The sequence below is a fragment of the Somniosus microcephalus genome, chromosome 6 (assembly GCF_052327205.1).
Source record: "Somniosus microcephalus isolate GS21.2 chromosome 6, FLI_Smic_1.0, whole genome shotgun sequence".
In the NCBI taxonomy this organism is placed as follows: domain Eukaryota; kingdom Metazoa; phylum Chordata; class Chondrichthyes; order Squaliformes; family Somniosidae; genus Somniosus; species Somniosus microcephalus.
In genome coordinates, this window is record NC_140992.1 from 35,547,201 (window position 1) to 35,570,301 (window position 23,101).

At 48.2% G+C, this 23,101-nt stretch overlaps 1 protein-coding gene across 1 annotated transcript in view; it reads right to left on the bottom strand.

The window, feature by feature from the left end:
• LOC147115601 (very long-chain specific acyl-CoA dehydrogenase, mitochondrial-like) overlaps positions 1-21,578 on the bottom strand; it is a 76,217-nt gene extending 54,639 nt beyond the window's left edge. Inside the window, exons 1-2 of the mRNA XM_085989981.1 lie at positions 17,906-21,578; positions 11,264-11,336 (exon numbers count right to left, since the gene is read on the bottom strand). Of these exons, the coding sequence (XP_085846107.1) occupies positions 11,264-11,336; positions 17,906-17,959 (127 nt within the window). The 5' untranslated portion in view covers positions 17,960-21,578. The remainder of the gene's footprint in view (positions 1-11,263; positions 11,337-17,905) is intronic.
• Between the last annotated feature and the right edge of the window lie 1,523 nt (positions 21,579-23,101).

Genomic DNA, 23,101 nt, shown 5'->3' on the forward strand with positions numbered 1-23,101 from the left:
TCCGCCCTCCCTTCGCCTCACCATTAGCCGTCATGTCTTCAGTCGCCTAACCACACGTTCTGGAAATCCCTCCCGAAACTCCTCCACCTTTCCTCTTTTAAGATTGTCATTCAAACCCACCTCTATCCCAAAAATACTTCCTTTTTTGGCTCTGTGTCCATTTTTTTTTAATGACGCCTCTGTGAAGTACTTTGGAATTTTGTTTCTATGTTAAAGGTGTCATATAAATGCAAGTTGTCGTTGTTGTTGACAGCCGCTGCAGTATAAAAGCAGACCAAAAATGCAATAATACTGATTGATAGATTGTGAAATGATGCCATGGGATGCTCGTGATACTACAATTAAAACATTTGAAATTTCCCTCCCAACTATTTTAACAGAGGCATTAACCCATTTAAAAGAACTAGGTTAACACAATCATTAAAATATTGCAGAGAGGAATCTCAGATCATAAAAATATAATCAGCCTGGAGTGACTTCAAGGCAATAATTTCATCTTTGGCTCAGATGACGGTTGCAAACTGCTCACCTTGTGGTTTATGGAATATTAAACAGCTTGATTCAACGATAGCGTACAAGCTACATTACAACAGTGACCACACTTCAAAATTTAACACATCCTCAGGATGTCTCAGTCTGCATCACATCCAATGAATTATGTTAGACGTGCATTTTAACATCTAACAAACTAAAAGCAAGTTTGCTGGAGCCATCTGCGCGAAAAGAGGGGAGGATGCACAGAAGTTCAGAGTAGAAGGACCAAAGAGTGCAGCAGAGTTAAGGAGGTTAGGGAAGTAGGGTGGGGGCAAGGCCAGTGAGGGATACGCGGATGGGAACAAGAATTTTAAATTCACTGAGTTGAAGAATATACAACTGATGCAAATCAATGAAAATGGGGGTGCTAAGCATTTAGTGAGGGATGCGATATAAGCGGCTGAGTTTTGGATGAGTTGGAGTTTAAGCAGGGTGGAGGATGACAAGCTGGTGAGGAGAGTATTGGAGAAATTGGATCTAAATGTGTAAAAGCATAGATAAAGGTTTCAGCAGCAGTGCAAGTGAAGTGAAGGCAGAGGCAGGGGGAATGTTAATACAACATCACAGACCACAGTCAAAAAAGGTTTCAAAAAGCATGGGAATCTTCATTTCACATATGGACAGGGAGAATAATAATATTTTAAACATAACATTTTCACATCTGATTTGTTTCATAATGACAGATGGTGTAGTTTCAAAAGAAAAGCAACAAAAAAAAAATCAGACCCCTTTGCCAATGTTCCCTGATGAAATTCCTCCTCCTTCCCATTTCCATATCTTGCCCTATCAGTTTAAAAACATTTTTGCAGACTTAAATGCTAATGAACCTTTGAAGTAAAACACTGACAGCTTAAACAGTGGCAACACAATCATCATTATTCTGTACAGTCAATACATGATGGATTAAGTGCCCCATCAACAAATGGAAGGTTTCACATGGGGATAATTTGAAATTTGGCTGTTTGAATCATTTAGTTCCTTGGTTCCCAAACTGGTTGGCCCTTGTATTTGGTTTGGCTTGAGATACTGTTGGATCACCTTGTATCAAATCTGTTGCGCAAATCTCCAACAGGCTAGAAAATATAACCCATCTGTGTTTAAACTCTTGGACCTCAAAAACATGCAACATTGATCAAAGTTCATCCAAATTCAAGTTTAAAAAAACATGAGGTTAATGCCTCTGTGTTCATCAGTCGTATCCAAGCTCTGAATTATTTACAGACACATCATTTGAGGAAAGGCATAAACTTGCACGGTTTTTACTTATAAAATACAAATAAAATCTGCTGTGAATACACTGCAACATGTATACAGGGTTCACATAGTATAGCACAGATTCTAGAATTGTACATTGCAAACAAAACTAAACAAAAGAGGATGTTTCTTCCAATCTCACTTGGGTGCAGCATAAGGGTATTATGATTGCCAGGCTGGACTACAAGCTACGACGGAATAAAAAGCAACCAAATTCAATTCTGTTCAACAAACATGCCATTTTAAGAACTTGCATATATACAGCAATTTGGCACATCCTCAGGAAGTCTCAGAGTGTATCCCATCCAGTGAATTATGTTAGAAGTGCATCTTAACATCGAACAAACTAAAAGCAAGTTTGCTGGAGCCATTTGTTTTAAGCAGCATCAGAAGTACAAAAATGTTTGGTGTGCAGATTGGTCCAGAGTCTGAGCATCATAAACTATCCAGATCTTCAGGCATTTTACAAAGGCCTATCCAATATTGCAGCTTGCATGCTGGACTGTAAAATCAAAGGGTCACATTATTGAGATGAAAAGGGTGGACAAGGGAATGGAAAACACTTAAGTCAGCAAAATCAGAAATCTAAAAAAAAAGCTGCTACAGAGCTGCAAATAGTTTTTATAAGCTGGTAGAGTTGCTTTATGTGAGAGGGCTTGAAAACTCCACAGGGGTCATACAGGCTCATGTGGAAAGCCCTCAATTCTATATCTGCTGTAACATGAACTTTTTAGATACAATTGTAATATTTCTACAAACCGCAGGATAAAAATATAAAGGGGGAAAAATTCAGTTGGTAGCGCCACCCGTTAGCGCCTTAAGAGGGCGCTAAGTGGGGCGCAAACCAACTAGCGCCCGGGCACGGCGATATCTGCGCAAAATTGACCGGACATTTTGTGGCGGCGCTAAACAATACCGCCCGATCTCGTGCACACGCAGATCTTGACGTCATTCGAGAGTCCAACGCCCTTGGGCGCCCCGGACCGGAAATTCAGTGGTGCCCCCCTCCTTTCCGCCTGGCGCGACCAAGGACAGGTTGACTGGAACGCTTCCCAGTCGCTGTGGGGCTGGGGGGGGGGGGCGCTATTTAAAGGGGGCCTCTTCCTGGCTTTTGTGTGGTAGCCATTTTTGCACCACTCGTTCTGAGAGAGAGAGAGAGATTTGGAGAGAGACAAAGAGAGAAAGGGAGAGACTTCTGCATTGAGTCCACGCTGTCTGAGGTAGTTTTGGCTTCTGACCATAACTTTGCAGGTACTTTGCTTTTTGACCATCATAACTTTGATTGCCCAGATACTATGGGGGCTGCAATGGATGGGAACGTCGTCCTTCTCCGTCACATTCAGAGGGCACAGAGACGCAGAGAGAGAGTGGCAATCATGGCCAGACAGAGGAGGGCCAACAGGCGTCGGTACAGGAGACCTTACCCTCCCAGGGTTTTTTGCCAACAGTTCTCATACATTAACATGTCTGAGGAGCAGTGTTTGTGAAGGCTGCGATTCAGCAAGGAGGTGGTCACTGAGCTCTGCCACCTGCTTCAGCCAGATCTGCAGCCTCAACTGAGGAGCAGGATGTCTCTGTCGGTGGTAGTGAAGATAACAGTGGCTCTCAACTTTTATGCCACCGGCTCCTTTCAATCCGCTACTGGGGACATCGCCAATATCTCCCAGTTCGCAGTGCATTGCATCCATCAGGTCACAAATGCCCTCTTTAAAAGGAGACGAGAGTACATCTCTTTCCCCATGACCCCGGACAAGCAGCAAGAACACGCAATGGGCTTTGCTAGGATAGCAGGCTTCCCCATGGTGCAGGGCGCCATTGACTGCACCCATGTGGCTTTGCGGGCGCCGCAAGAGAATGCCGAGGATTTCCGCAACGGAAAGGGCTTCCATTCCTTAAACGTCCAGTTGGTCTGTGACCACAAACAGTTGATACTCACTGTCAATGCCCACTTTCCAGGTAGCAGCCACGATGCCTTAATCCTGCGCCAGACTTCTGTGGCAGACCTTTTCGAGGCACCGCTTCACCCAGGAGGTTGGCTTCTCGGGGACAAGGGATATCCTCTGTGCACTTGGCTGATGACCCCGCTCCGTTCGCCCAGCACCCCTGCTGAGCTACGATACAATGAGAGCCATCAAGCTACCAGGAACATCGTTGAGCACACAATTGGTGTGCTCAAGCAACGGTTCCACTGTCTGGACCATTCTGGAGGAGCCCTGCAGTACTCGCCTGAGCGAGTCTCCCACTTTGTTGTTGTGTGCTGCATAACCTGGCAATCCTCAGGACCCAGCCAATGCCACCAGACATTGGAGCAGCAGCAGAGGAGGAGGAGGAGGAGGAGGAGGAGGATGAACATCAGCAGCACCAAGGCGGGAGGGAGGCACAAAGTGGAAGGGCCGTCCATCAAAGGCTCATAGCAAGTCGCTTCTAGGCCCCCTCTGAGGAAATGGCTTCTGCCATTCAAACAACCTGAATGAAACCATCCCGCAACCCCTAAGCCGGTCAAGGCAACAATGAGTGCAAAGACCAAACATGTACATTTTGAATACAGACATTTCTTTATTCCACAAACTCTGTGTGTCTCATTTCCACATGACAAAGTAATAGAAAGAAACACAAAAAAAAGCAGTCATTCACATAACTGGCTCTCACAACCTGGAGACAATGTCCAAAACAGTAACAAAAATTTGACCACGACCCTCGGCCTTCAATAAAACAATGAAATGCATTTTGCGACACCCCCTACTTTTTGCCCTTCAAGGGTGATCTGCCTTCCTTGCGAAATTGCCCCCTTCCCAACCTGCAGCTCCTCCATAATGGGACCCCAGTGGCTGCAGCAAGGCTGGGGGAAGGCTGCCGAGTGTCAGAAACTGAGACTGCAGATGCCCTTGAGGGACGGCCTGGACCAGCTCTGGGCCTGGAGGGCCCGGCTGCTGACTGCTCCAACTCTGCATGGGCAGCAGCAGTCTGTCCTACAGGTGGTGGCAACTGCAGTGGGGAAGTGACAGTGTTGGCAGCAGGAATGCTGTCATCTTGAGTGAGAACAGCAACTCCCTGCTCGACCGACACACTGGCACTCCGACCGGGCAGCACCTCAGCATGCGGAGCAATCTGCTGGAGCACAGATTGCTGGCCTGCTGCGGCACGGTAAGAGCCCCGGGGAAATCTGCCCGATCCAGCGAGGATGGCAGCAGTCAATGCTCGCGTGACCTCAATCTGTGTCTGCATGAGACCAGCCACTGACTGCATTGCAGCACTTAGCATTTGCATGGCAGCCGCCAGTGCTCCAGCAAAGTGCTCCACACTCCTTGCCAGTGATTCAATGGATTCGAGCATCCTTGCCACTGCAGCCATGAGCTCAGTGTGCCTTTGCTCCGCCTGGGCGCTCATTTCAGCGAGGACCCGCTCCTCGTCTGCGTTCAGTGCAGCAGGACTCGAGGCCATACTCTCCGTCCGGGGAGAAGGCCCCCTCGCATTGCTGCAGCTCACGGGCTCCTGGAGCTTCACCCTCATCAGACCATTCCCCCCCGCTCCCCTTCAGGGAAGTCGTGTCCCCAGTATGGGCATGGGCTGCCTCGGCAGAGGGTTGCGCTGATGGTCCGGCTTCCTCTTCCTCCTCGCCTTCAGCTTCACTCCCAATGGCAGCTTGAGGGCCCGTCTCCTCACCTGGTGAATCACCATCTGAAAGCAGGGAGGTACAAGAGTGGCTTTAGCGTGAGGACAGGGTGGCAGCAAGGGACACATGAGTGCAGCGATGTACTGATTTGGATTGAAAGTGTCAGAGGCTGCTGTTGTGAGGAACAAGTGGAAGGAGAGAGGACAAAAAGGTGATGACCTTACCATTGCTGGCCAGAACGGGGTCGGCGTCTCCAGTGGCGACGGGACCAAGCATCCGGCTTGCCACAATCCTGTGGATGCGCTGCTCAAGATTGCTGAGGGCTTGAAGGTGAGGCCACCCTCCACCGGTCCGTTGCTGCTGTCTCCTATTATGAGTCAGCTTGGCCTGCAAGAAAAAGGACAGCGTCTGAGCAATTATGCAGCCATTATCTTGCCTGAAATGCCTCCCATGGTTGAATAACCCTTACTGTATGCAGCCATGATCTTGCCTGAAATGCCTCCCATGGTTGAATAGCCCTTACTATGCAGCCATGATCTTGCCTGAAATGCCTCCCATGGTTGAATAGCCCTTACTATATGCAGCCATGATCTTGCCTGAAATGCCTCCCTTGGTTGAATAGCCCTTACTGTATGCAGCCATGATCTTGCCTGAAATGCCTCCAATGGTTGAATAGCCCTTACTGTATGCAAAGTGTGGAATGTGCGTGTGTGTTTCATGAAAGGGCCATAGGTGTTGGATGAGTGCTGGGCACTGGGGCTTTCAAGACCCTCTGGCCATAAAGTGAGGTGGAGATGGAGGGATGAAGAGGTTTTGGAAAAAGGCACTCACACTGACGACCCGAGTGAGGTCGTTGAACTTTTTCCTGCATTGCACAGGGGTCCTAGGCACCATGCTGCTTGAGGTCACTCTGTGAGCCACCTCCCTCCATGCTTTCCTGTATTCGCTTGGCAAAGGCCTCCTGCCACTCTCTGGGTACAGTAGAGATCTTCTGCGCTCCACCGCGCCAACCAGAGTCTCCAAGGCACACTCGCTGAAGCGCTGTGCTCGCTCCCTGGCCCTCTCCATGGTCCTTGGCTGGAAGATTTCACCACAGGTCTGTCCAGGCCGAGACTCAAGGCTCCAGTGAGCAGGGCGTGGCTGCAGAGCAAGATCGACCCTCCCCTTTAAGAACTGACCGGCGCCAGTGTGTCTGTGTTCAATCGCTAACTGACAGCACCTGCGCTGCGCCCGCCCTCTGAGGTAGTGCCTCGCTCCTCGGGCTTAGCACCTTAAGAGAGGTGTGTAGCGCCTGATTTAGCGCTCCAATCACATCCAGGGGCAAGAGAGGCGAATTTTGCAGTCGGCGGCGATAATTTGCGCCGGGCGCTAAACTTTGTGCCCAGCCGATATTCGCCCCTCAAAATGGGCGATGCCGAATTTCTCCCCCAAAATTTCTACTGTCAGATGTAAAACAGCAATGTGCATGTGCTTTTTGCTAATAAAACAGCTTTATATAGGGTGAGAAGAATGCTGTTTGCAGGAGTTAGCTTGACCAATAGCATCTTGCAAGACACTTTATCACTATGATGACACTGCCCTTTTACGATAGGAGCACACCGGAACAACCATTACACTTGAAATGTTTATTGTGCAATATGATAGTGCCTGTGAAATCTGCAACCATCAATCTTTTCTTTGCACGGCAAAACATGCTGATAAGAGTCATTTCCTGACTTCCTGTCTGCCTGATGACACAGACAATGAACAGTATGCTCTGCATCATCATTGATAGATATGGAAATCATGCAATACTCTCCAGGAATCACAGTGATAAATACAATAATGTCTCCCTGCCACTCTCTTACAGGACATGGGTTTGCATTCATGATTCCCACATTGTCAGTCCACAACTTCAACCAACCTGGAGGCACTGAGCAAACGTAAATGTGAGTGAGAGAGCCTACAGTAAGTGAAAGAGAGAAAAAAAAACACAGGCAGCAAATCATATTAGGTTATTCACGTACATGGCCAATTTTAGACTGACGTTGGAAGAGGCCTAACTACAAGTTCTTATCTACTCTTGTCAATCAGGATGCATGACGGGTAGGGGTACTTGAAGGCAGAAGGAACAAATGGAGAGATTTTTAAAATAAAATTTAAAAAAACTACGTCACAAAAAAGGGGAGTGAGATAAACCTGGTCTAACAGGCCAATCATTCTAATGTCAGTGGTGGGGAAACTACTAGAGACTACTGTCAAGGAATAAATAAGTTCTCACTTGGAGAAGCATGGGTTAATAAAGGACAATCAGCAAGGATTTGTTAAAGGCAAATCGTGTTGACTAACCTGATTGAGTGCTTTGATGAAGTAACAGAGAGTACAGTAGCTGTTGTATTTCAAAAGGCATTTGATAAAGTACTACAGAACAGATTTATTCAGAAAATAGAAGCACAGGATATTAAAGGGACAGTGATAACTTGGAATCACAGAATCACAGAAACCTCACAGTGCAGATAGAGGCCATTTCGGCCCATCGAGCCTGCACCGACACATATCCCACCCGATCCCCGTAACCCCTACACCAACACATATCCCACCCTATCCCCGTAACCCCACGTATTTAATCCCCCTAACACTAAGGGTCAATTTTTTATCATAGCCAATCAACCTAACCCGCACATCTTTGGACTGTGGGAGGAAACCGGAGCACCCGGAGGAAACCCACGCAAACGTATGCAATTAGCTATGGGATAGGAGGCAGAGAGTAGTGGTGAACAGATGTCTTTCTGACTGGAGAGAAGTATGCAGTGGGGTCACCCAGGGGTCGGTACTAGGACCATTGTTTTTCTTGTTATATATAAATGACCTGAACTTGGTGTTATAACTCAAGAGGTTAATAACCTTGCTTGTATAACAATTAAAAGAGTACGCTGGAGACAGAGTTCAGTTAACAGCCATCTTTACTTCCAGAAGAATCTCTCACTTAATGCACTCTATTTCCCATGGTGCATTGCACATCACAACTACGGTAAGCTATGTGGGACAATTCAAATACAACATTCAAAATACACAACACTTGGGTATAGGGTATACAATTTTGAAGTTTGTTGATGATACAAGACTTGGCAACATAGTAAATAGTGAGCAGGAAAGTAGCAGGCTTCAGAAGAACATAAACAGCCTGGTGAAATGGGCAGACACATGAGGGAAAACGTTTTTACGCAGTGAGTGGTTATGAAGGGTAAATTACAGTCCTAGCCCTTTTGGGCTATCCCAGATCAGGCGTATTCCCCAGACATTCACCCTCAACTTAAGTTAGAGATAGCCAAATTCCATAAGACACTTAAATGGGTCTAAAGGTTCAGGCTATCTCTCCCTAAAGGAAAGGAACGACTGAAGATATTACCATCCTCCAGATAGTACTTTTAATAAGTTGAACTAGACTGTAACCTTGCGGATATTATGAGGGTCCGGAATACCCCCCAGAATTCTGCAACTCCTTACAAAAGAGTATACAAAATTTGGGTTCGCGAGTTTATACAGAATTACTCTTTGAGACAATTCTAAAAATATAGGGAGAAAAATTCAGTATCGCCCCATTTGGGGCGCCATTATCGGCCATGCGCAAAGTTTAACGCCTGGCGCTAATTATCGCCTCCAACAGCAAAGTTGGCTTTTAGCGCCCCTGGAGATGATTGGAGCGCTAAATCAGGTGCTTCACACCTGTCTTAAGGCGCAAAGGCCGAGGTGCGAGGCGCTACCTCAGAGCGCTGGTGAAGCAAGGAAGGGCAAATCAAAATAAACATGCAAAGTGCTGCTCAGTACTCAAAACTCCTTCACACAGCGTTGAATCTCTCCAGAAGTCTCTCTCTCTCTCAAAATGCGTGGTGCAAAAATGTCACCGACAAAAAAAGGCAGGAAGCGGTCGCCTTTAAATAGCGCTCCCCTAGTCCCTTTCTGACAGCATAACGCTCCCCTCAACCTGTCGTTGCTAGCGGCAGGCAGTAAGGCAGGGGGCGCCACTCAATATCTGGTCCGGGGCGCTAACGGGGCATTGCGCACTCGACTGACATCACAATCTGCCGGCGCAGGAGATCGTGGCGGTGGTGTTTAGCACCGCTGCAAAATGTCTAGTTAATTTCATGAGCAGCGCAAACATCGCTGCGCCCGGGCGCTAGTTGCTTTGCGCCCCATTAGCGCCCTCTTAAGGCACTAACGGGAGGCGGAAACAACTGAATTTTTCCCCCATATAATTTTAATTAAGAGCCGACTTTCATTTAACATCTGCTGACTCAGTCGTAACATTAACAATTCAAAATACAGATAGCTTACATTTCTTATTTCTCAGAGATCCTTATTCTCAAATCTTTACTTCATTACATTTCTTACTTATTTCTAAAATCCAGAACATCCACCAAAATCAATTACTTTGACTTCCCGAGACTCATAGTTAAAGACTTAGAGATGCCTCTGAAGAGTTGAGAAACGCTTTGCCTGTTCAGCGAGTTCTGCCTTTCTGTTGAAAAGGTCTTATTTTTATACCCTTTTGGCAGTGGTTTCTTCTTTGAAGTTCTCTGCTGATGTCAACTAATTGTCTTTATTGATACCTCTGTTTGAATGCTTTCTATCTTACTATCAATTCAACTGTTGCATGCATAATTATTTCTCTACCTTTAGATGTTCCAAAAACTATCATAAAAACAATGACAGCAATGGCTTCTGTTTTACGCGTTAGCTCTTACCACTTTAAACTGGGCATTTTCATTGTGTTGGTTGCAAACCATAGACTTTTCGGAAGCACCAATGGTTTGCTTCAATCTTTCATTGTTTTAGTACATTTACCTAATTCCCATTTCAAAGCTTGTTTACAACTTTGTTATCGACTGATCTTTATCTCAGGAGCCTGTATTCTGTTTGCAGCCTGTGTCTCTGAGGCTTTAGATTTTTAAACCCAGTATATTCTGTATTAATAATATCAGTATTCTGTTCATATTATGGTGTATCTGTCTGAAATATGGCATATTCCCTCACAGTTAGGATCGGGAATGCACTGCCTGAAAGGGTGGCGGAGGCAGATTCAATCGTGGCTTTCAAAAGGGAACTGGATAAGCATCTGAAGGAAGAAAAGTTGCAGGGCTATGAGGAAAGGACAGGGGAGTGGGATTGGTCGAAGTGCTCTTGCAGAGAGCTGCAGGCTCAGCGGGCTGAATGGCCTCCTTCTGTGCTGTAACCATTCTATGATTCTATATGGCAGATGCGGGTAGGTGTGAAGTGATGCACCTTGGGAGAAACAATGTGGAGAGGGAGTATAATCTAAATGGCACTATTTTGAAGGGAGCGCAAGAGCAGAGAGACCTGGGGGTGCATATTCACAAATCTCTGATGGTGGCAAGGCAAGTTAATACTTGGCTTTGTAAATAGGGGCATTAAATACAAAAACAAGGAAGTCATGCTAAATCTTTACAAATCACTGGTTAGGCCTTAGCTGGAGTATTGAGTACAATTCTGATTACCACACTTTAGGGGAGATGGGGTTGAGGGAGTTTTAATAATCTCAACAGGGAATCCAGTTAAATTGAGCCCTAAGTGCCAAATATATACTTCAGCTCTCACCATCTCAAAATAGTGTGATTGGCAGTTTTCAGTATGCTGATAGATTTAGATGAGGAAAGACGGGAGGAGGCTTGAGTGGAGCATAAACGCCGGCATGGACTGGTTGGGCCGAATGGCCTGTTTCTGTGCCGTATATCCTATGTAATCCTATGTAGTTCCTGTATGTGCCAGGGTCTCTTGCATATCTGTACAAGTTTATACATTTGGGGAATAATCAAAAAAGAATTTATAAACATGCTTTCTTTCCCACGACACTAAACTGCTCACCTGATGGATAGGGAAAAACTTGTTCAGTGCTGATTTTGCCTTTAAAAATGTTTACACCAAAGGATATTGACTCCTACAGAGGAAGATAATCACATTATTTAAACAAAACACCCAGGAATATTTCTTGATTGTAGAGGCGGAGGAGCTATATAGCAATCAGTAAGATTTTTTTTCAGTATATAGACAATTAAATATTAAGTTGCATTATTACTTTTCAGATCTAGAATTATCTCAATATTCTTCCAATAATTTCAACTGCATGATCATTTGTGAATTGTGGTTACTGTTTGCTACTTTATGCTTATTATTTCTGAGGGGGAACTGGATGGTGCAGTAGGTTAAACACCAACACCTTTGGAAGCTGGGTTCCATTTCAGCCTTGACTGATGGGATGAAAAGCTTCCTTTGTTTCTGGGCTGCAAGGGTCCCATGTGGAATGAATTTGGACAGTCTCAACCCAGATCTTTATAACAAACACACACACAAATATTGCGCCGAATTTGGCCTTAATTAGCACCAACTTGTAATTTTCACTCAGAGCGGCTACAGGATGGTCCTCCAAATGTCTAAAAGGAAAAGTTTTCATTCCCCAGCACTTGATGAGCTCAAAATTTACAAAAAGCTTACTATTTGTAACCAGTTTGCAGAGATATTAAATTGTGCTTTCAACAGGAAAATGTAACTGAATATGACACCAAAAGAAATATTAATAAAAACACAATAGTTAATTCTGTAAGTTATAGCTTCAGTATTAATCTTATGACATCACTTAAGATGTCCTACTCCCTATATCTAACTTGCATAGCTACTTCTATCGAATTGAGAAAATGGGGGAGGTGGGAGGTGGACACCAGGGTTAAGACCAGGTGAGGGCCAGGTTACTAATATGACCAGGTGGGGGCCAGGGTTACTAATAAGGCCAGGTGGGGGCCAGGTTACTAATAAGACCAGGTGAGGGCCAGATTACTAATAAGACCAGGTGGGGGCCAGGGTTACTAATAAGACCAGGTGAGGGCCAGGGTTACTAATAAGACCAGGTGAGGGCCAGATTACTAATAAGACCAGGTGGGGGCCAGGGTTACTAATAAGACCAGGTGAGGGCCAGATTACTAATAAGACCAGGTGGGGGCCAGGTTACTAATAAGACCAGGTGGGGGCCAGGGTTACTAATAAGACCAGGTGAGGGCCAGATTACTAATAAGACCAGGTGGGGGCCAGGTTACTAATAAGACCAGGTGAGGGCCAGATTACTAATAAGACCAGGTGGGGGCCAGGTTACTAATAAGACCAGGTGGGGGCCAGGTTACTAATAAGACCAGGTGAGGGCCAGATTACTAATAAGACCAGGTGGGGGCCAGGGTTACTAATACGACCAGGTGGGGGCCAGGTTACTAATAAGACCAGGTGGGGGCCAGGTTACTAATAAGACCAGGTGGGGGCCAGGTTACTAATAAGACCAGGTGAGGGCCAGATTACTAATAAGACCAGGTGGGGGCCAGGTTACTAATAAGACCAGGTGGGGGCCAGGTTACTAATAAGACCAGGTGAGGGCCAGATTACTAATAAGACCAGGTGGGGGCCAGGGTTACTAATAAGACCAGGTGGGGGCCCGGTTACTAATAAGACCAGGTGGGGGCCAGTTACTAATAAGACCAGGTGGGGGGCCAGGTTACTAATAAGACCAGGTGGGGGGCCAGGTTACTAATAAGGCCAGGTGGGGGCCAGGTTACTAATAAGACCAGGTGGGGGCCAGGGTTACTAACAAGACCAGGTGGGGGCCAGGGTTACTAATAAGACCAGGTGGGGGCCAGGTTACTAATAAGACCAGGTGGGGGCCAGTTACTAATAAGACCAGGTGGGGGCCAGGTTACTAATAAGGCCAGGTGGGGGCCAGGTTACTAATAAGACCAGGTGGACACCAGGGTTACTAATAAGACTAGGTGGGGGCCAGGTTACTAATAAGACCAGGTGGGGGCCAGGTTACTAATAAGACCAGGTGGGGGCCAGGGTTACTAATAAGACCAGGTGGGGGCCAGGTTACTAATAAGACCAGGTGGGGGCCAGGTTACTAGTGAGACCAGGTGGGGGCCAGATTACTAATAAGGCCAGGTGGGGGCCAGGTTACTAATAAGGCCAGGTGGGGGCCAGGGTTACTAATAAGACCAGGTGGGGGCCAGGGTTACTAATAAGACCAGGTGGGGGCCAGGTTAGTAATAAGACCAGGTGGGGGCCAGGTTACTAATAATACCAGGTGGGGGCCAGGTTACCAATAAGACCAGGTGGGGGCCAGGGTTACTAAAAAGACCAGGTGGGGGCCAGGTTACTAATAAGACCAGGTGGGGGCCAGTTACTAATAAGACCAGGTGAGGGCTAGGTTACTAATAAGACCAGGTGGGGGCCAGATTACTAATAAGACCAGGTGGGGGCCAGGTTACTAATAAGACCAGGTGGGGGCCAGATTACTAATAAGACCAGGTGGGGGCCAGGATTACTAATAAGACCAGGTGGGGGCCAGGTTACTAATAAGACCAGGTGGGGGCCAGGTTACTAATAAGACCAGGTGGGGGCCAGATTACTAATAAGACCAGGTGGGGGCCAGGTTACTAATAAGACCAGGTGGGGGCCAGATTACTAATAAGACCAGGTGGGGGCCAGGATTACTAATAAGACCAGGTGGGGGCCAGATTACTAATAAGACCAGGTGGGGGCCAGGTTACTAATAAGACCAGGTGGGGGCCAGATTACTAATAAGACCAGGTGGGGGCCAGGGTTACTAATAAGACCAGGTGGGGGCCAGTTACTAATAAGACCAGGTGGGGGCCAGGTTACTAATAAGACCAGGTGGGGGCCAGGGTTACTAATAAGACCAGGTGGGGGCCAGTTACTAATAAGACCAGGTGGGGGCCAGATTACTAATAAGACCAGGTGGGGGCCAGGGTTACTAATAAGACCAGGTGGGGGCCAGGGTTACTAATAAGACCAGGTGGGGGCCAGGGTTACTAATAAGACCAGGTGGGGGCCAGGTTACTAATAAGACCAGGTGGGGGCCAGGGTTACTAATAAGACCAGGTGGGGGCCAGGTTACTAATAAGACCAGGTGGGGGCCAGGGTTACTAATAAGACCAGGTGGGGGCCAGGGTTACTAATAAGACCAGGTGGGGGCCAGGGTTACTAATAAGACCAGGTGGGGGCCAGGTTACTAATAAGACCAGGTGGGGGCCAGGTTACTAATAAGACCAGGTGGGGGCCAGGTTACTAATAAGACCAGGTGGGGGCCAGGTTACTAATAAGACCAGGTGGGGGCCAGGTTTCTAATAAGACCAGGTGAGGGCTAGGTTACTAATAAGGCCAGGTGGGGGCCAGGATTACTAATAAGACCAGGTGGGGGCCAGGTTACTAATAAGGCCAGGTGGGGGCCAGGTTACTAATAAGACCAGGTGGGGGCCAGGGTTACTAATAAGACCAGGTGGGGGCCAGGTTACTAATAAGGCCAGGTGGGGACCAGGTTACTAATAAGACCAGGTGGGGGCCAGGTTACTAATAAGACCAGGTGGGGGCCCGGTTACTAATAAGACCAGGTGGGGGCCAGGGTTACTAATAAGACCAGGTGGGGGCCAGGTTACTAATAAGACCAGGTGGGGGCCAGGGTTACTAATAAGACCAGGTGGGGGCCAGGTTACTAATAAGACCAGGTGGGGGCCAGGTTACTAATAAGACCAGGTGGGGGCCAGGTTACTAATAAGACCAGGTGGGGGCCAGGGTTATTAACAAGACCAGGTGGGGGCCAGGGTTACTAATAAGACCAGGTGGGGGCCAGGTTACTAATAAGACCAGGTGGGGGCCAGGTTACTAATAAGACCAGGTGGGGGCCAGGTTACTAATAAGACCAGGTGGGGGCCAGGTTACAAATAAGACCAGGTGGGGGCCAGGTTACTAATAAGACCAGGTGGGGGCCAGGTTACTAATAAGGCCAGGTGGGGCCCAGGATTACTAATAAGACCAGGTGGGGGGCAGGGTTACTAACAAGACCAGGTGGGGGCCAGGGTTACTAATAAGACCAGGTGGGGGCCAGGGTTACTAATAAGACCAGGTGGGGGCCAGGGTTACTAATAAGACCAGGTGGGGGCCAGGTTACTAATAAGACCAGGTGGGGGCCAGGTTACTAATAAGACCAGGTGGGGGCCAGGTTACTAATAAGACCAGGTGGGGGCCAGGTTACAAATAAGACCAGGTGGGGGCCAGGTTACCAATAAGACCAGGTGGGGGCCAGGTTACTAATAAGGCCAGGTGGGGCCCAGGATTACTAATAAGACCAGGTGGGAGCCACGGTTGCCAATTTCCCAGACTACTGTGCTTCAGATGTGCTGATGTAATCGGGCACCAGAACTAACTGTTATAAACACCTACTACTCACATCTGATAAGACACAGCTGCATCTGATGAGCCACTATAGGATTCACTTTAGTCTTCCAAATAGAAGCAGTCTCTATGGAAGCAGTTACACAAAACCCTGACTGGGGGTTGTGCTTCTCTAATGAGGACTTTCTATGAATCATAAAGCACAGGGAGGCTTGGTGGAGACAGGATGGTGCAGTGCAGCCGTGCAATACACTGATGGTTCCAACAGGCTGAGCTCACACTCATGACTCGTTCCAGGGCAAATTCCCAATCTCAGCTGTGCTATCAAAGGAAAATTCAGAGGGCGACTAGACAGTGTTGCAACATTCCCCATTCTGTCCCAAAAGAAAAGTTCATTTCCAGCTGCGATTAATGGAATGAATGTCTCCTCTTTCTCCCAGCTGCAAGGGTCCCAAATAAAATAAATTTAGTCACTCTCAAAGTACTTCCCAGTGAACACAAGTCTATAATGGCTCACTGACAAATATTGGCAATCTCACTCAGAAGGCCATAAGGCTGGCTGGTGTGAGGAATGGAAACATTCATAGTGGTGCAGTAGAGGGTTAAGCTATACTGTTCAATAACAAGTAACTTATCCTGCAACTGCCATACTGTACCCAACTGGTGCTGACTCAAAATGGGTCCTCAACATTACCATTAAAAAATGGGTGAATCATGCTGGATTCAAAAAGAACTTGCCAAACGATTGTAGCTATTAAAAAAATACAAACTACCATGTTCAGAAGGCTTCTGAATATCACAAGGGAACATAAGAACATACGAAATAGGAGCAGGAGTAGGCCATTCGGCCCTTTGAGCCTGCTCCGCCATTCAATGAGATCATGGCTGATCTTCTGCCTCAACTCCATTCACCGGCCCTATCGCCATATCCCTTGATGCCCTTACTTGTCAGAAATCTATCGCCTTCTGATTTGAATATACCCATGACTGAGCCTCCACAGCCCTCTGGGGTAGAGAATTCCAAAGATTCACCACCCTCAGTGTGAAGAAATTTCTTCTCATCTCAGTCCTGAATGGCCTACCCTTTATCCTGAGGCTGTGGCCCCTGGTCCTAGACTCCCCAGCTGAGGGAAACATTCTCCCAGCATCCACCCTATCAAGCCCTGTAATAATTTTGTATGCTTCAATGAGATCCCCTCTCATTCTTCTGAATTCAAGAGAATACAGGCCTAGTTTACTCAATCTCTTCTCATACGACAGTCCCGCCATCCCAGGAATTAATCTCGTGAACCTTCGTTGCACTCCCTCTATGGCAACTATATCCTTCCTTAGGTAAGGAGACCAAAATTGAACACAGTACTCCAGGTGTGGTCTCATCAAGGCCCTATATAATTGGAGTAAGACTTTTTTACTCCTGTACTCAAATCCTCTTATAATGAAGGCCAGCATACCATTTGCCTTCCTAATAGCTTGCTGCACCTGCACATTCACTTTCAGTGACTCATGTACAAGGACACCCAGGTCCCTTTGAGCATCTGCATTCCCCAATCTTTCACCATTTAGGAAATACTCTGCCTTTCTGTTTTTTCTACCAAAGTGGATAACTTCACATTGGTAGAAATACAGGAGCTACACAGTGATACTGGTTAAAACTGGTTAAAACATTTTCACAGGAAATATACATTGCATTTGAATTCCTGAATTATTAATGGAATTCAACAACAACTTACATTTATATAGTACATTTAACATAGTAAATGCCCCATTAGAGAAAAACAAGCACTATGGAGTAGTAAAGGTTAAGAGAGATGACCAAATGCTTGGTCGAAAATATAGGTTTTGAGTAGGTTTTTAAGGCAAGGAGAGAAGTTGCAAGGCAGAAAGGTTTAGTGAGGGAACTCCAGACAATGTGGCTGAGATGCTAAAGGCTCTGTCACCAATAGTGGAGTTGGGTGAAACAAAGCGGATCGGGGCAATGCACAGGAGTTCAGAGTCAGAGAACCAAAGTCATGGACAGGGACTAAAGGGGTAGGCTATGATGAGACCAGAGGGATTTATAAATGAGGATGAGGAATTTGAATTGGCAGCAAGGAGACCATGGAGGTCAGAAAGGACAAGGGTGCTGGATCCAGACTTAATAAGTAACTGAATATTTTGATCATCAGATAAGGTAGGCAATAGAGTCCAAAGCAAACTTGTATAATTCTGTTACCTCTTTTATTTATAAAATAAAAATGCACATTATATGTAAAGCTCACATAAAGTTTCAACAGTTTGGCTCACCATTTTTATTTCACTTGCATAGTGGACATTAAACTGGAAGGTTGGAAAAAACATTACAGGTAAAATACTGCTGAAAAAAAGGAACACAATATATAGAGAATATCAAAAAAAAATCAGTATTGCACAGAGATTACCAGACACATCTATATTTTTACAGAGGTATTTTGGCATTTTACACCAAATTTAACGGTTTAACGATAACTGATTTTAAAGCAGGCCATGACAATAGCGTTCCAAAGAATTGATTTTGTAAACTTAATTTTTTTTAGATTCATCCATCTGAGATTGAAGCTCATGGAATTGAAGGCAAATTATTGACCTGGTTAGGAAATTGGCTGAGCGACAGGAGACAGGCAGTAAGGATAATGGGCAGGTACTCTAATTGGCAGGATGTGACTAGTGGTGTCCCGCAGGGATCTGTGTTGGGGCCTCAACTATTCACCATATTTATTCATGACTTAGATGATGGGATAGAGAGCCACATATCCAAGTTTGCCGATGACACAAAGATAGACTGCATTGTAAGCTGTGTAGATGGATAAAATTACAAAGAGATATTAATAGATTAAGCGAATGGTCAAAACTGTGGCAAATGGATTTCAATATAGACAAATGTGAGGTCATCCACTTTGGACTTAAAAAGGATAGATCAGAGTACTTTCTAAATGATGAAAAGCTGGAAACAGTGGAGGTCCAAAGAGACTTAGGGGTCCATTAAAATGGCATGGACAGGTACAAAAAATAATCAAAAAGGCTAATGGAATGCTGGCCTTTATATCTACAGGACTAAAATACAAGGGGGGAGAAATTCGGTTGCTAGCGCCAGCGATTAGCGCCTAAAGAGGCCGAGAATTGTGGCGTGACCCAAATTTTGGCCGGGCGCAGTGAACCCAGCGCCTCTCGCCATATTGAGTGGTATTTTAGCACCAGCGCTATGTCTTAGCGCCCGCACCCGGGCGCAGGCAGATCATGACGTCATTTCAGTGTGCAATGCTTTCTTGGCACCCCGGACTGGAAATTCAGTGGTGCCCCCCTCTGTTCCGCCCTGCACTAATAAGGACAGCTTCCAGGAACGTTCCCCAGTGGCTCTCGGGCTTAGGGGGCGCTATTTAAAGGGCACTGCACTGGTATAAAAGCAGCAGCCATTTTGGGAGCACAACTTATTTGTGATTTACACAGATTGGAACAGTTGAACTCTGAGCCATTTCACTACTGACCCAGCGCTGCCAGAGGACCTTCAGCCTTCATACCATCACCCTGCTGCTGGTGAGCGCTTACACACTTTTTAATTTCTGCTGACCTATTATTATGGGGGCTGCTTTGGAGGGGAACGTCCTGCTGCTCGACCATCTTGAAAGGGCACAGGGATGGAGGGAGAGAGGGCCAGACGGAGGAGGGCCAACAGACGTCGCCACACCAGACCTTGCGCTGCCAGGGTATTCAGGCAGCAGTTCTCTTACCTCAACATGTCGGAGGAGCAGTGTGTTAGGAGGCTGCGATTCCGAAAGGAGGTGGTGACTGAGCTGTGCCACCTGATTCAGGAAGATCTGCAGCCACAGATAAGGTGCAGGACCTCTCTGTCGGTGGCTGTGAAGATAACAGTGGCATTGAATTCCTATGCGACCGGCTCCTTCCAGTCAGCAACTGGGGACATTGCCAACATATCCCAGTTTGCGGTGCATAGCTGCATCCAGCAGGTTACAGATGCCCTGTTTAAAAGGCGGCGTCAGTACATCTCCTTCAATGTGACACCGGAGAAGCAGCAGGAGCACGCAGGGGGCTTCGCGGCAATAGCGCACTTCCCCGTGGTGCAGGGCGCCATTGACTGCACGCACATGGCTTTGCGGGCGCCTGTACAGAATCCTGAGGAGTTCCGCAACCGCAAGGGGTTCCACTCCTTGAATGTGCAGCTGGTCTGTGACCACCGACAGCTGATCCTGGCGGTCAATGCACAGTTCCCAGGCAGCAGCTACGACGCTTTCATTCTGCGCCAGACTTCAGTCGCTGACCTTTTCGAGGCCCCGGCTCACCCAGAAGGCTGGCTTCTCGGCGACAAGGGCTATCCACTGTGCCCATGGCTGATGACCCCGCTCCGTACGCCCAGCACCCCTGCAGAAGAGCACTACAACGTCAGCCATCAGGCGACGAGGAACATTGTGGAGCACACAATCGGCATGCTCAAGCAGCGGTTCCGCTGTTTGGACCATTCGGGAGGAGCCTTGCAGTACTCACCAGAGAGAGTCTCCCACTTCGTCATTGTCTGCTGCATGCTCCATAACCTCGCCACCCTGCGCACCCAGCCAATGCCAGCAGACATTGAAGGACCAGCAGAGGAGGAGGAGGAGCAGGAGGAGGAGCAGGAGGAGGAGGAGGAGGAGGACCAAGACGGGAGGGTCGAAGAAAGTGGAAGGGGCGTCCGTCTGAGGCTGATAAGGAGTCGGTTCTAGGCCCCTGTCACGGACTGCTTGGTGCCATTGGAAGACCACGAATGGAACCATTCGGATAACCCAAAGCCTATGAAGGCCACAATGATTGTAAATAGCAGACATGGCCAATGACATTAAAATTCTTTGTTTATTTTGAAAACTGTGCTTCCTTCCAACATGACAAAGCAATGGCAACTGAAAGCTTAACTAACAAACTAACACATAAGTGACTCGCACACCCGGGAGACTATCCAAAACATGAGTAACATTCAGAACACATGCTCGCACACCCGGGAGACTATCCAAAACATGACTAACATTCAGACCACCATCCACGGCCTTGATTTCTAGAAATAGGATGTTTCTGCAGCTCCTCCTACTCTTTCCCCTTTGATGGAGATCTACTTCTCTTGCGAGAACGGCCCCTTCCCTCCCTGCAGCTCCTCCGTAATGGGACCCCAGTGGCTGCATGAAGGCCGGGGAACACCTGCTGACTGTCCGAACGCGCTGATGCCCCTGAGGGATGGCCTGGGCGGACTCTGGGCTTGGAGGGGCCGGATGCTGACTGCTCCAATTGGGCATGGGTGGAAGCAGTCTGTCCTGCAGGTGATGGCAGCTGCAGTGGAGACGTGCCAGCGTTGGCATCAGGAATGCTGACATCCTGAGAGCGGACACCAGCTCCGTGGTCGGCCGACACACTGGCACTCTGACAGGGCAGCACCGCAGCATGCGGACCCATCGGCTGGTCCACAGATTGCTGGCCTGATGTGGTGCTGCAAGGGCCCCGGGTAATCCTGCCTGAACCATGGAGGGTGGCAGCAGTCAGTGCTTGTGTGGCCTCAATCTGCCTCTGCATGAGGCCAGCGAGGGACTGTGTGGCAGGTGCCAGTGCATCGGTGAAGCCCTGGACAGTCCTTTCCAGTGATGTCGCGACGCCCTGGACAGTCCTTTCCAATGATGTCGCGACGCCCTGGACAGTCCTTTCCAATGATGTCGCGACGCCCTGGACAGTCCTTCCCAATGATGTTGCAACGCCCTGGGCAGTCTTTTCCAGGGCTGCCTCAAAGCCCTGGGCACTCCTTTCCAGGGCTGCCCCGAAGCCCTGGGCACTCCTTTCCTGTGCTGCCCCGAAGTCCTGCACAATCCTTTCCTGTGCTGCCCCGAAGTCCTGCACAATGGCTCCCGAACTTCCCTCCCCCCCTTGCGCTGCTGGAGGCCACTGGTTCCTGCAACTGGTTCCTCCTCAGATCCATCCCCCCCGCTCCCTTCCAAGGAAGCACTATCCCCAGTCTGCAGATGGGCTGGCTCGCCTGAGGGTGGGACGGATGGTCCAGCTTCCTCCTGGTCGTCGCCTCCGGAGTCAGTGTCCCTGGCAGCTAGAGGGCCCAGCTCCCGAGCTGGTGATGCAGCATCTGAAAGCAGGGAGGTTGAAGAGTGGATTTAGTGAAAGGCCAGGGTGGTAGCAAGGGATGCAAGAGTGCTGCAATGCTCTGACATGGGTCCAGGCTGAAAAAGCATGCTGGTGGGGGGAACAAGTGGAAGGAGAGAGTTCAAAAAGGTGTTGACCTTACCATCGCTGTGCACAATGGGGTCGGCAGCTCCAGTGGTGACAGGACCTATCATCCGGCCTCCAGCAATCTGGTGGACTCTTTCCTCCAGGTCCGTCAGTTCCTGCAGCTGAGGAGGGCCCCCGCCAGTACGATTCTGTTCCCTCCGGTTCCTGGCCAGCTTGCCCTGCAGGAGAAAGGACGGGAAGTTCTGAAACATGCTACCCTGAGTTGTCATCTCATGCCCCCCCATGGTGGATCAGCCCTTACAGTATGCCCTGAGTTGTCATGTCATGCACCCCCATGGTGGATCAGCCCTTACAGTATGCCCTGAGTTGTCATCTCATGCCCCCCCATGGTGGATCAGCCCTTACAGTATGCCCTGAATTGAATGTGCGTGTGCGTTCCCAGAAAGGGCCATGGGTCCTGGCTGACAGATGGCCATTGGGGCATCGTGCACCCTCTGGCCATAAAGTCAGGTGCAGATGGAGGGATGAAGAAGATTGCCAACAAGCCACTCACCCTAACGACCTGAGTGAGATCGTTGAACTTCTTCCTGCATTGCACAGGAGTCCTGGGCGCCACGCTGCTGGAGTTGACTCTTTGACAAACGTCCCTCCAAGCTCTGCGGTACTCGTTCTGAGGAGGCCTCTTGCCATTGTCAGGGTACAGCACTGCTCGCCGGCGCTCCACTGCGTCAACCAAAGCATCCAATGCCCTTTGGGAAAAGCGCTCCACTCTCTGCCTCACCCTCTCCATCTTGTCAAAGTTTGCAACGCCTCAGTTTGCACAGCGCCGAAATTGAGGCCTACAGGGCGATGAGTCTGGCTGCTGAACCTAAATGACCCACCCCTTTAAGAGCTGGCCGGCGCCTGCATGTCTCGTGGTCATCGATTATTGACAGCACCTGCGCTGCGCCCGTCCGCCCAGATATTGAGTAGCGCCGCCAGGTTAGCACCTTAGGAGTCCCGTGCAGCGCCTGATTTAATGCCGCAATCACCCTCAGGGACGCAGCAACCCAATATCGCTGGAGGTGGCGATAAGTTGCGCCTGGCGATAAAATTTGCGCATCGCCAATTCTAGCGCCCCGAGCGGGGCTATACCCAATTTCTCCCCCAAGGAGTTAGAAGTCATGCTGCAGCTATACAAAGCCCTGGTTGGACCACACCTGGAGTACTGTGAGCAGCTCTGGGCACCACACCTTCGGAAGGATATATGGCCTT